This window comes from Plasmodium sp. gorilla clade G2 (genome assembly GCF_900097015.1).
Source record: "Plasmodium sp. gorilla clade G2 genome assembly, chromosome: 2".
Classification (NCBI taxonomy): Eukaryota; Apicomplexa; class Aconoidasida; order Haemosporida; family Plasmodiidae; genus Plasmodium; species Plasmodium adleri (nom. inval.).
In genome coordinates, this window is record NC_041694.1 from 332,501 (window position 1) to 347,178 (window position 14,678).

Genomic DNA, 14,678 nt, shown 5'->3' on the forward strand with positions numbered 1-14,678 from the left:
GCATAACTACCTCTCATAGCTCCACCCTTATTATTATTATTTAAAATATTATTTCCTAAATTCCCTTTAACATCTTTGCTATCTAATATATTCTCATCATCTTCATAATCAACTAATTCATCTTGAGCATTATGATCCATTGATGCCATTTTTTTTTCTTTTCTTAGAAATTATTCAAATGAAAAAATATATATATAAAAATATATATATGTATATATTTATAATAAAAATAACGGCATATATATATATATTATATATATATATATATCAAGATTAATGATAGAAATTTAAAATATTTATTGTTAAAAAGGAATATATTAAAATATACATGTTATGTTATAATATATATATATATATTTTTATATATATATAATATAATTTATTAAAAAAAAAAAAAAAAAGGAGGGGTTTATTTATATTTCCTATTCTATATTAAAAAAAAATATATAATTTTCCTTTTTTATTAAATTTAAAAAAAAAAAAAAAAAAAAAAAAAAAAAAGCCATAGAGATATATATAATAAATATTATTACATATTTATTTATTTTTATTTATTTTTTTTTTCTCTATCTGGTATTTTTTATATAATATGTACATATAATAATATTATTATGTTACATATTATTATTTATTATAATATTTTAATATATTATTTGTACGTATAATTTATAATATAAATAATATATATTTTAAAAAATGAGGGAAGAACATATTTTACTAATAAATAGTTATATATATATATAATATACAAATATTGTTTATAATATATTTTTTTTGGTAATATGGAGATTGAAAACCTTATTTTTTTAAGCAATGGTATTTATATATATTAAATAATATTACTTTATTTAATATATAAGAATATTTATAAGTATATAATATATATATATATTATTATATTTAGGTATATATCACTTACAAGAAGGATAAAAAATAATAAATAGTAGTAGGTGCTAATATATATATATTATATATATATATATATATATATTTATATTTTTTATATGGGCATATTTTTTATTATAACATTATAATTATATATAAAAATAAATTATTCTGTATTTATTTTATGAAATATTATATTTTATAAAAAAAAATGATGGTTATATCTTATTATTTTATTATATTTTATTTTTTTGTAAATATAAAACTAAAACAATGTAGGTAATATTATATCTTATCATATTTTATCCTTTTTTTTTTTTATTTTTATGAAAATTGACTTTTATAAGTTTATACATATTTATTGTTTTTGTCATATATAAATATATATCTATATATATATATTCATGTTAATATTTTAAAAAAGCAGGATTAAAGTAATTTTTTTTTTTTTTTTTTTGGAAATAATTAAACACCATATAGATGAAAAATGTTTTTATATAAGAAAAGTATGCAACCGGGAATTATAAAAATATATAAATATATATGTATATTTATATATATATATATATATTTTTTTATATATATTCCTTTTATACATATAATATTGTAAATACTTTGTTTTTTTTTTTATGTTTATTCCTTATTTCCAGACTCAATATAAATACATATATGTAAAAATAATAAAATATTTTATCATTCTTAATATAACTTAAATTAAAGAATAACAAAAATATATATATATAGAAATAAACACATATTTTTCATATCTACAAATGAAAAATATTACATATATATATATATATATATATTTATGTGATCATTAATTTGTATAATATTAGGTTTACTCAAGGTTTTTAATTATATGGTGGGTTATAATAGAAACACGTAATAATATATAAAAGGATATATAAATAAACAAATAAATATATAAACATTTGTATGTTTCGATTTTAATAACACGTGGTTGTTATTATTTAATGATGGGGGAAAAAAAAAAAAAAAAAAAAAAAAAAAACATGACAACACACTATATAATCCTTATATAAAATAAGGAACTTTAAACACAGCATTAAAAGTTACAATATATCAAATTTATTTTTTATGATATATATATATATATAATTAATTTTTATAAAAAGAGACAATAATATATGTGTTCCACACAATTGACGATATAATATTATTGCTTATTATTTTTGAATAATAATAAAAAAAAAAAAAAAAAAAAAAAAAAATGAACAACCGAATTGAGATATTTATTTATGTTGGAATTATTTCATATAAAATAAAATCATAATATTATTATTATTATTATATATATATATATATTTAAATATATATATATATATTTTTTTTTTTTTTTTTTTTTTTGTGTTTAAATAAACTACAATATAAATATATATAATAATACCATATGTATTATTTTATTTATTTTCACATTTTCTTTTTTTCTTATATATATTATTATTATAAGGTAAAAATATTTAGATTATCAATATATATATATAATAATATATTTATTTTAATATATATTTATTTAGTATATTTAATATATATACATATATATTATATATATATGTATACATTGTTTATACTATAAGATATAGTATTAATATGTATATTATATATATATATATATATATATATATATACATTAATTAAATATAATATATATATTACAACAAAGTGTATATATATAAATATAAAATATAATACAATATGCATATATTTACATATATATAAAATTATATAATTTTTTTTTTTTTTTTTTTTTTTTCCCCCCCCATTCGATTAAATTTAAATTTTCACATTTGAAGAGATAAAGTAAAAAAAAAAAAAAAAAAAAAAAAAAAAAAAAAGAAGTAAAAAAAAATTAAAAAAAATTAAAAAAAATAATAAAAAAAAATAGTAAAAATAATAAAAATAAATTGTAATCAAATTAATGGTAAGTTCATTCAAGTTGTAATATATATATTAAATATATTTTATATTTATATATATTTTTAAAATTTTTAATTTTTTTAGTATATAAAAACTTTCTCTTTGTGCTCAAAAAAAAAAAGAAGAAAATACAGAATTAAGTGTAAAAAGGGAATGTTTTAATAAATATTTGATTATTATATATATACATTAAAGGGAAGATCATTTTTTAAAATATCCAAATATATAAAAAATATATAAAATATATAAAGCATATAAATATTTTTAATTTTTTTTAATAAAAAACTTATCTTAATATATATATAATATATATATATATTTTATTTTGTTTTTATAAAAATGAATGTAAAAATTCCGGAATTTTTGACTGATGAAAATCATCCAGTAGGTTATTGTGTTAATGGTATCCAGACTTTTGTTGAAGATAGTGTAAGATTAATAAGAAAATGTACTAAACCCAATAAAAAAGAATATACAAATATAGTATATGCTTGTTCTTTTGGTTTTTTGATTATGGGTTTTATTGGATATATAATAAAGCTTGTATTTATTCCTATAAATAATATTTTTGTTGGATCTTATTAACATGTGAAAAATGGAAAAATTCATAAGAATAACAGGAATAAGTAATTGGAAAGGATAAGAATAAAGAATATTAACAAACAAAATAATAAAATTAAAAATAAATGTAAATATAAATATAAATATAAATATAACATATCAGAACAGAACAAAGTTGTAACTTTATTTGGAACATAGTTGGGAACCAAACTGATATAACGAACCTTATCAATTTATTAAATATATAAATATATATATATATATATATATATATATATATATATATATATGTATACATTTGTATAATATATAATTGTTATTTTTTTTTCCCCCCCCCCATAATATATATATATATATCTATAATATTGTATTATTGAATATTATCCCATGGTATATTATGTACCACTTAACACTATATTATAACAAGTGTATACAAAACCATATATTATATGTTAATATATATATATATATATATTATCATTTTTATATCCTGTATTTATTTTTCTGTAACAAAATAATAAAAAAAAAAAAAAAAAAAAAAAACCCACTTTGTGCCCATTTTAATATTTTCATACAGGACATACATATAAATATTATCACACATATAAATAAATATATATATATATATATATTATATATTTATTTATTTATGTTGCCTTTAAAAAAAAAAAAATGTTTTATTGTATTTACATATTTTTTTTTATTTTATTTTTTTTTTTTTTAAGTAACCTTTTTTTTAAAAAAAAAAAAAAAAAAACATTTTTTTTTGGAAGATTAATTAAATATATATATATAATATATATATATTATATATTATGTTTATTTTTTTTTTTTTTCTTTTACACATTTTTATATAATAATATTATATTGTAACAACATAAAAAAAAAGTACATATCATAATTTTAAAATTTAAGAGAGTTATAAGGAAAATGTATATACACAATATTATATATAAAAATAAAAATAAAAAAATATACATATATATATATATATAATATGTATATATTTTTTAATAATTTAAGAAAATAATACGCTGACCTATTTTATTAATTTTGTTGCATTTTTGATTATATATAATATTGGAATTTTTTTGAAGAAAAAATAAATTAAAGAAATATATGACAATAATAATATATATATAATTCTTTTATACAATTAAATAATTGTAATATTATATATATATATATATATATAATATATATATTATTATATATATATATATATTTTTTTTTTTAAGGTTTTAAAAAATATTCAATGAATATATAATATATATTATAATATTATATATTATATATATATATATATATATAATATTATTGCATACTTAAAAAAAATAGAGGGGAGAAGAAAGTGGTTTTCAAATAATTAAGGCCATTATATAAAAAATAATTTTCTCTTCAATATAAAAACTATTACAATATATATATATATATATTTATATATATTATATTTATAAGGTATTATTAATTTTTTATTTCTTTTCATTTGCCAATGGGAAAAAATAAAAATTCTATAAATATATATATTCAAACCTGAAAATATAATAATATATAAATATATTTATATATATTATTATTATAGCATAGGTAATATATATTCATGTGGGATATTATAATATATATATAATATTATATATATATATATATTTTTTATTGTATATATATTTTTTTATTTTTTTTTTCTCTTTTTAAAAAAATTTCATCATTTGATAATAATTTTAAATTGTAATAAAAAATAAATTTTTTTTTTTTTTTTTAATTTAAAAAGATATAAATTAAAAAAAAGTTTTTTTGATAAAAATAGTTAAGAATATATATATAAATAAAATAATTATTTATAATAATAAGTTATTTGAAAAATATAAAAACAATAAAATAAAGCAAAATGTCAAGAAGAACTAAAAAGGTATATAAAAGGAAAAAAAAAAAAAAAAAAAAAAGAAGAAATATATATATTAAATATATATATATATATATATTTTTTTTTTTTTTTATTTTATGTTTTGTATGTATATTTTTTTCTTTTTTATTAGGTCGGTTTAACTGGAAAGTATGGAACAAGATATGGATCATCATTACGTAAACAAATAAAGAAAATTGAATTAATGCAACATGCCAAATATTTATGTACCTTCTGTGGAAAGGTAATAATAATAATAATAATATATATAAAAGAAATATTATTAAATGTAACATATAAACAGAAATATATATATATATGTATGTATTTATGTATGTATTTATGTATGTATTTATTTATTTATTTTATTTTTATTTTTTTTTAGACTGCTACAAAAAGAACTTGTGTAGGTATATGGAAATGTAAGAAATGCAAAAGAAAAGTTTGTGGGGGTGCTTGGAGTTTAACAACCCCAGCTGCTGTTGCTGCTAAATCAACCATTATAAGATTAAGAAAACAAAAAGAAGAAGCCCAAAAATCTTAAAATCAAAATGAAATGAAATGAAATGATATAATATAATATAATATAATGTATGATAAAATGTTATCATATATATATATATATTTTTTTTTTTTTTTTTTTTTTTTTTTTTTTTTTAATTCACATATTTAATAATGTGATAAACAACAGTTTGTACATAATGTAAAGATATATAAATATTAACATATATATGTATATTTTTATTTTTATTTTTTTTTTTATTTTTAATAAAAGAACATGTATAGGAGAAAAAAAAAAAAAAAAAAAGAAACTAATACGATTATTTATAATTATATAAATTTTAAATAGTTTTTGAGTTTAATATTAAAAGTAAAATGTATCAACATTTAAAAAGATATTATATATATGTATGTATATATATATATATATATATATATTTTTTTTTTTTTTTTTTTTTTTTGTCTGTGTGATTAATTATTTACCATTATATAATCACAATATTTGCACCCTTGTAACATATTACAATAAAAGAATTTTCTTGACATCTTCTCGAGATTTCCATCTATTTCGTAGATCCTATAAAAGACAAAAAAATTAATGATTGAAATGTATAATATATATATATATATATATATATATATATATTTATTTATTTATTCATTTATATTTTCTTACCCCATTAGTTGCCATATGTTTTGCCTTAATAAAAATTTGCTTGACCTTATTAATAATATCATGTTCTTTATATTGGAAAATATTTTTATTTGTTAATAAAGAATTAATAATAATCTTTCTATTTTTCTTATATGTATTTCTATAAGTATTTTCTATTTTTCTTTTTTTGAATAGATCAGAACAATCATGTTCTTTTAATTCTATATCATTGAGTTTTCTTTTATTTGTCTTTTGACTTATATGATTAACTTCAACTGATACATTATTTGTAGTTTCATTAATATTATTAATATTATTATCTACGTTTGGAATATATTCATTAATTACATTATTTATGTTATTAAATGGTATTTCTTCTTGAATATTATTTGTAAATGGTAATGTGTTCACATTATTATCATATATGTGATATTCTTTTTGTACTTCTTTTTTTTCATTCATATTATGAATATCTTCATATTCTTTAGTAAAGGATATTTCATTATCATCAATATTTGTTTGATTCTCCTTCTCAACATGGTTGAGTTCTTTCTTTTTCTTTTTTTTCTTTTTATCTGATTTATATAGATCTAAGAAATCAGAAGACTGGTCGTTTAAGATTTCTTTGATATTTTTATATTCTTTAAATAATTTTTCTATAACATTATATGTACTATCATAAAGAATATTATAAAATAATTTTAACATGATTTTCATCCATTCTCTTGGTACTTGATCACACTTCCATTTTAAAATAGATGCATCGTCATATATTCCCTTCAAACAAACTCCTATTTCTATAACTAAAGAATATATCTTTTGAGTATTTTCTTGATAATTCGAATCAAAATTATTATTATTATTATTATTATTATTATCATTATTATTGTCATATTCTTTTGTATATATTTTATTCATTTCATCAAGTTTGTTCTCAGATTCTCCATCTGGTGTCACCATATTACATATCGATTCAACTAATTGAGGGATCAGTATTTCCAACAGAATATCATCATTTTTTTTCTTGCGTCTATTATTCCATAGATTTAATTTATCATATAATAGAGTTAATAATTTATCATCACCAAAATATATATCTTTATATTTAGAATATGTATTATTATAAATAATATTATTATTAGTATCATTATAATTGTTGTTGTTATTTTCATCTGTATTTTCTTGATTTTTATAAGTATTCATAATAATATATTTATAATTTAAATATTCACATATACTTTTAATAAATGCAAATTTTTGATGTGCAGTTGGTTTTCTTTCTTCTTTTTTTTTTTTTTTTTTTTCTTTGATTTCTTCTTCTTTTGTATTTATAATATTATTTAAATCGTTTAAACTTAAAGTTTTATGATTATTAATAGCTGTAATTCTTTCATAGAACTCTTCTTCTTTTATATATTTGCTTATAATCAAACATGGAACATTAAAAAATATATATAAACCTAATATTTCTAAAATTTGTTCTAGAATATTTTTATGGTTACATCTACCTTTTAAAATATTTTTTTCTTTATCACTTAAATATATTTTATAATCTTCAAAACATATTTCATTAGAATGTCTATTATTATCATAATTATTATATTGGTTGTCATTATTTTCATTTGTTGTATTATTCTTATTTATCATATTATGATCAACTTTAAATTTTTTTAATTTTTCAAAGATAACAATACATTTCTCTTCGATGGTATTTATTAAATCATTAAAAAATAATCTACAATCATCATCATTTGAAATAAAAAATTCATGCATTAATTTTAATAGTTTCAATGTACCTTTTATTTTTATAGATGGCATACGTAAATGTAATTCCTCTTCATCCATAGGTTTCTTATCTGTTTCTTTGTCACATCTGTCTTTTTTATCATCAAATCTATCATTTGTATCATCATATCTACCATTTGTATCATCATATCTATCATTTGTATCATCATATCTATCATTTGTATCATCACATCTGTCTTTTTTATCATCATATCTGTCTTTTTTATCATCACATCTGTCATTTTTATCATCCATATGGTCATATCCATAATAATCATTCTCCTCATTATTACTCTCCGTGTGAGAAGAAACGTGCTCCTCCTCGTAGTCATCGTCATTTTGAGCCTGACTTTTTCCACGACTCTTTGTCTGAACATTCGATTTATTAAATGCTAATTTCTTTTGTAATTGTTGAATATCCATTACATATAACTGTTCAAATTTGTCTACTGTTTTTTTAAAAATATCTAAATCTAAACTTTCATTTAATATCCATTCATCTACATTTTCATTATATAAAAATCCTATAAGCTTTAATAATTTTTTAAAATAATGATGTTCTAATAAATCGGGAGATATACTTAAAGGGATATCAAATGCTAAAGCTTTATTGTTGAATATTTTATTTTTTGATAATTTTTTTAATTCATATAAAGATTTTAAATTAGTGTTGATCTCGTCTAAGACAGTATCTACATTACAGTTAATTTTATTAAGAGTTAAATTTGTTTGATCGTTTTGATTGTCATTATAATTTAATTTTTTTAATTTATATATTGTATAAAGAAGTGGTTGTTTTGTTTTTCTCACAGGAAAATTTTCATTATGATTAATATGTTGATCTGTATGTTTTTTTTTTTTTTGATAAGACATTTTTAAGGATTTATCTGATTTCTTGCTATGTGATGATAAATATGATAATGATGATGATGATGACGATGATGAGGATGAGGAAGACGAAAGAATGTGATCACTTTCATATTGATCATCATATATAATTTTTCCTCTTTTATCTAAATAATTTAAATATATTAATTGATTTTTTACTACATTAGATGATTTATTTAACATTTCGCTTATAAAAGGTAAGAAATTATGCATGTGTTTAAATTGTTTAAAATAGAATTTAAGATTTTCTATATCATCATTAGACCATTCTAAAGATTCTAATCTTTTTTTACTATTTAATTGAATAAATATATCATTTATAAAAGTACCTTCATTTAATTGTTGAAAGATGAATGGATCATTACCTTCATTATAATTACTAAATATAGATAATAGATATTTTTCATTTAATAAATTTGAATTATTTCTATTAATATCTTTTGTAAATAAAAGTTCATTAACAATAAAATAATTACTTTTCCATAATTTAAAAAAGCATGCAATAATATTTTCAAAGAAACATGGTATCCAATAATAATGTGGATTATTATATGCTTCTGGGTCATTAATAATATCTTTAAATATAAGAAAATATTTCATATCAAAAAATATTAAGAAATTATATTCATTATTTTTATGTTTTATTAAATATTCAAAATATGTTATAATTAAATCATTTATATATAAACTATTTCTTTTAAAATTTTCTAAAATATTCATACATATATTAACTATTTTTCCGTTAAAAATTTCATCAACTAAATCAGAAACATCGATTTTTTCCATAGGTTCATTATAATGTTTTTTATATTTTTTTTTATCCATTGTATTATAATAATCATCATAGTTATTATTATTTTCATCATCATCATCATCATAATTATTATTATCTTCGTCATCTTGATCATTATGAATATTTTTTTTTTCTTTTACTATATATGTGGTTCCACCCAATTTTGATAATAAATTTATTATAAGCAATGCACATTTTAAAGAATATATAAAAATATGTTTTTCATGACTTAATATTTTAAAATTTTGTAAGATCCAACTTAAAGTTGTTAATATATTTCTTTTGAGAAAATTGTCTAATGATGTTTTACATATAGATTTTACATTTTCATCTGTAGATAAAGAATGTATATCTAATAAATTAAGATCTGCATATAGACATCTTAAACAACATAATATAACTTGACTACTATTTTTCATCATTTTTTCTTCTCTTATAACACGTTGAAATGTATCACATAAAAATTCTGAATGAATACTATTATCTCCTATATACATTTGTAAACCTAAAACCATTTGAATTCTAGAAATAAATAATGATGAATTCTCACTTTGATTATCATTTTTAACATATGTATTATGATTTATGATATCATTATCTTGTTCTTTATAATTACAATTATTATAATTTTGATTATCTTCATTTTGTTTCTTCTTATTATGATGATGATGATAATCTTTAATTTCAGATTCATTTTGATATGTATATTCTTTTGAAGATATATGTTGATCTTCTCTTTTCATTTCATAATTTTTTATATTTTTTTTTTGTTTTCTAGAATTATAAAATCTTTTCCTATTTTCATATATATATAAATTAGTATAATAAGTTACAATCCATGCATGAATATTTAAAATAATTTTGATATCCCATTGATAATTATAAAATTCTTTTATACATCTTCTTAAATCTTTAATGCATATATTTAGAAATACTTTTAATGAATATTGAAAACTATCATCATTATCATATATACTTTCAAATTCTTCATTAATACCTATAATATTATTTAGAAAATCTTGAATTTTATATAGATTACTATAATCAAATATATCTAAAATATTATATTTATTAAATAAGCGATCTTCTGAAAACATATTAAAAGAAAAATCTTCAAAAGAAAATATTTCATAGTGATCTATTAAACTTTTTCTTTCTATAAATTTCTTTTTCCTTTTTTTTAAATGTTTTTCTTCATTTGGTTTCCTTACTTTAGATTTGGCTAGTAAAGGATTGATTCTAGAAAGATGTGTGATCATTAAATTTTTCTGTTTTATATTTATATAATTACTTTTCCTTTTATTTTCTTGTTTTCCCATGCTTTTCCTTTTGTTAGTATCTTTATCAACATTTTTTAAATTAATATTATTATTATATATATTATTATTATTATTATTATTATTATTATTATTATTATTACTATATATATTATTATTACTATATATATTATTAATATTAATATTTTTGTGTGTATATTTTTTTGTTTTATTTTTTTGATATGTTAATGATTTGACCAAGTCAATTGGATCAATATAACATATAATATTATAAAATAATCTTATGTATTCCCATATTTGTTTCATAGTATTTTGTTTAATATATGGTATATAAATATTATTTTCTTCTTCATATTTTTTTATTTCTTTTTCAAATAAATCTTTCATTTCATCAATTATTAAATGAAGACATCCATGTTTATCTAAAATATTTTGTAATATTGCATAATGTATATTATTTAAATTAATATCTCGATTTTCTGTTTTATTTCTTATACCTAAAACTTGGGTTAATATATTACGAACCAAAAAGACATTTTCATTATATTCATACATTAATTTCTCTCTTTTAGTTTTATCTGTTAAAAAAAAATTTGATAATTCATGTAATTCATCATTAATTTTGCTTATTCGTTTTTTTATATTGTAAATTTTGCTTCTTATCACATTATTTTTTTTTTTTTTTTCTGAATGGGATTTATAAGAATTCCTTTTTCCTACATTTATGTTGTCATTTATGTTGTCATTTATGTTGTCATTAATATTGTCATTAATATTGTCATTAATATTGTCATTCATATTATCATTAATATTGTCATTTATTTTATCATTAATATTACCATTCATATTGTCATTTATGTTGTCATTTATGTTGTCTTTTATTTTATCATTAATATTGTCTTTTATGTTGTCTTTTATTTTATCATGTGTGACCCCCCCCATTTCATCACTCACATTAGTCTCATCATCCGTTGAATCATCATCTTGATAAGATTCCAACTCTTCCTTTAATTTTTTTTTTTCGTCAAGTAATTCATTTTGTTTCCTTTCCATTTCAATAACTTTTTCATTTTCTTCGATTTCTCTATAATCTGCATCTATAAAAAGCTGACAATTATATCTAAATTCATTTAGCATTGTTAAGAAATTTTTATTAGCTAGTAAACATTTTAAACTTTGTAATCCTTTTTGATATTGATCTAATATATCAGATCTTTTTTGTAATTCTTTAATATATATATCATTCTTTAAAGTATCATATAATATTCTTCTATCACTTTTTTGTAATTGTAAATATTTATATACATTATATTCACTTTTTTTATCATTAAATGTAGGCATGTGTCTCTTCCAATAATCAAACCATTCCTTACTTGGTCTTGTTGTTAAATTATTTATTAAGATGATTATATTTTTTATTAATTGATTTTCATCTATATCTTTATATATTGCATGATCATAATCATTTCTAATAATATCTATTACTTGTAATATAATATCTTTTAATATATCATTATTAAATATATATAATGTTACATACATAGGATTTTTATATGTTGAATCTATATATGTTCCAAATTTTCTATTCATATAATCTCTTTCTCTTTTTAAATAGGTATTTATATCATTTAATATATGAACAACATTATTATCTAATATATAATGTGTTTTATCTATATTTTTATAATTCATTATATTATTATTTTCATCATTATTATGTATTTTATTCTTTTTTTCTTTTTCTTCTTTTTTCTTATTCTCTTTAATATGTAAATTCATTTTATTATATATAAAATTATATACTTCTTTATTCTTTATTTTTAAACTAGACTTCTCAAAATCTTTTAATTCTTTATCATCAATCATATCATCTTTATATGATGACAAATCATCCATAGTATCATTACTATGATTTTTTGTATCTTTACTTAAAATAGTTTCTTTTTTTAACATGTTACTAAAAAGAATTAATATCTCTTGTTCTAATAATTCTCTTGTTTTTATTCCATGTAATAAATTATTCTCGTTAAATATATCTTCTTCCGTTTTTTCGCTTTTCAGTTTTGATTCATCAATTTCTATGGCTTCTCCTACAAGATAATTCTCATCTTCATAATCATCTTCATCCTCTTCATCTAGATCAACTCCATTAACATTATTATTATTATTATTATTATTATTATTACTATTACTATTATTATTATTATCATTATCATCATCCTCATCATCTTCTTCGGCATCATCATTAATGTGAGGTTTTCTATTTACTTTAAAAAAATCATCATCACTCTCCTGATCATTTTCTTCATCCATATGTTTCTCATTATTTTTATAGCTCATTTCGAAGTTTAATCAAGGAATTAAAAAAAAAAAAAAAAAAAAAAAAAAAAAAAAAATATATACACATAATATATATATATATATATATATTTATATGTGTGTGTATTATATACGTGAGGTTTATATTAATATATTATATATACATTAGAAATTCTTAAAAAAGTTATTTTTAAATAATACACATTTGAAGATATATATTATAATTTATAAATAAATAAATATATATATAAATATATATATATAGTTTAAATATTATTTAAAAAAAAATATAAATATGTATGTATATATATATATAATATATATTTTTATTTTTGTGATAAAAATTTACTTATGTATCTCATCTCAATACCAATTTTTATGTGCATTTTTGATATTTACTATAAAAGGTAATAAAATAGCATACCCAAAAAAAAAAATAAAATAAAATAAATAATATATATATATATATATATTAATTCTTATAACTATATATCGTACATATTAAATAATTATATTCAATTTTGTTATTTTTATTTTTCCCCTCAACCTTTATATAAATATATATTATATATTATATATATATATATATATATATAATATATTTTTTTTTTTTTTTTTTTTTTCTTTTTGTCTTTTCTATGTTTTATTTTTATCCTTGAATTGCTTTTCATAAAAAAAATAAATAAAAGAATAAGAAAAAAATGACAAGTGTTTTTCTCCCCTCAAAAGAATATAATTTTATTTTATAAAAAGAGAATAAAATAATCTAGTTAGTTTTTTTTTTCTTTTATATATAAAAATGTATTAATAAAATAAAACAAACCAATGTTCATAAATAAATAAAAATATAATATATTACATTTAAAAAAAAATAACCCAACTTTATAAATATATATATAATATATATTTATATATATTTATATATTTTTTTTTTTTTTTTTTTTTTTGTGAGGGAGAAGGAAATAAATATGAAAGAGGATGAAATATATCATTGAAATTTATATTTATCAAAAAGATAAAGAATCATCAAATAAATAATATATATATGTATGTGTTACAAAAAATATATTATGTTATCCCTTTAATTGTCTAATTCTTTTTTTTTTTTTTTTTTTTTTCCCTCCTTTTATGGTTTAAATTAAGTCCACAATATAAAATATATATACATATATA

General features: G+C 16.7%; 4 protein-coding genes and 1 non-coding gene across 5 annotated transcripts in view; 3 read left to right on the top strand and 2 right to left on the bottom strand.

Annotated features, from left to right (window-relative positions):
• PADL01_0208500 (ATP-dependent RNA helicase UAP56) overlaps nt 1–149 on the bottom strand; it is a gene marked incomplete at both ends in the record, with an annotated part of 1,758 nt that extends 1,609 nt beyond the window's left edge. Inside the window, one exon of the mRNA XM_028681826.1 lies at nt 1–149. This exon is cut by the window's left edge and continues 125 nt beyond it. Coding sequence (XP_028536329.1) covers nt 1–149 — 149 coding nt within the window.
• A 1,412-nt stretch (nt 150–1,561) lies between these two features.
• Nucleotides 1,562–2,100, top strand: PADL01_0208600. The gene has a single exon (XR_003699318.1). It is a non-coding gene; the product is annotated as an uncharacterized ncRNA (non-coding RNA).
• A 1,065-nt stretch (nt 2,101–3,165) lies between these two features.
• PADL01_0208700 (secretory complex protein 61 gamma subunit) lies at nt 3,166–3,411 on the top strand (the record flags this gene model as incomplete). The annotated part of the gene is made up of 1 exon (XM_028681837.1): nt 3,166–3,411. The coding sequence occupies one exon, from the start codon at nt 3,166–3,168 to the stop codon at nt 3,409–3,411; it is 246 nt and encodes an 81-aa protein (XP_028536330.1).
• Nucleotides 3,412–5,272: 1,861 nt separating this feature from the next.
• Nucleotides 5,273–5,831, top strand: PADL01_0208800 (60S ribosomal protein L37ae, putative; the record flags this gene model as incomplete). Its single annotated transcript, XM_028681848.1, has 3 exons — nt 5,273–5,293; nt 5,421–5,531; nt 5,673–5,831. 3 exons carry the CDS (start codon nt 5,273–5,275, stop codon nt 5,829–5,831), a joined length of 291 nt encoding a protein of 96 aa, XP_028536331.1.
• Nucleotides 5,832–6,308: 477 nt separating this feature from the next.
• PADL01_0208900 (conserved Plasmodium protein, unknown function) lies at nt 6,309–13,526 on the bottom strand (the record flags this gene model as incomplete). The annotated part of the gene is made up of 2 exons (XM_028681859.1): nt 6,309–6,365; nt 6,465–13,526. The coding sequence occupies 2 exons, from the start codon at nt 13,524–13,526 to the stop codon at nt 6,309–6,311; spliced, it is 7,119 nt and encodes a 2,372-aa protein (XP_028536332.1).
• Nucleotides 13,527–14,678: the final 1,152 nt, after the last annotated feature.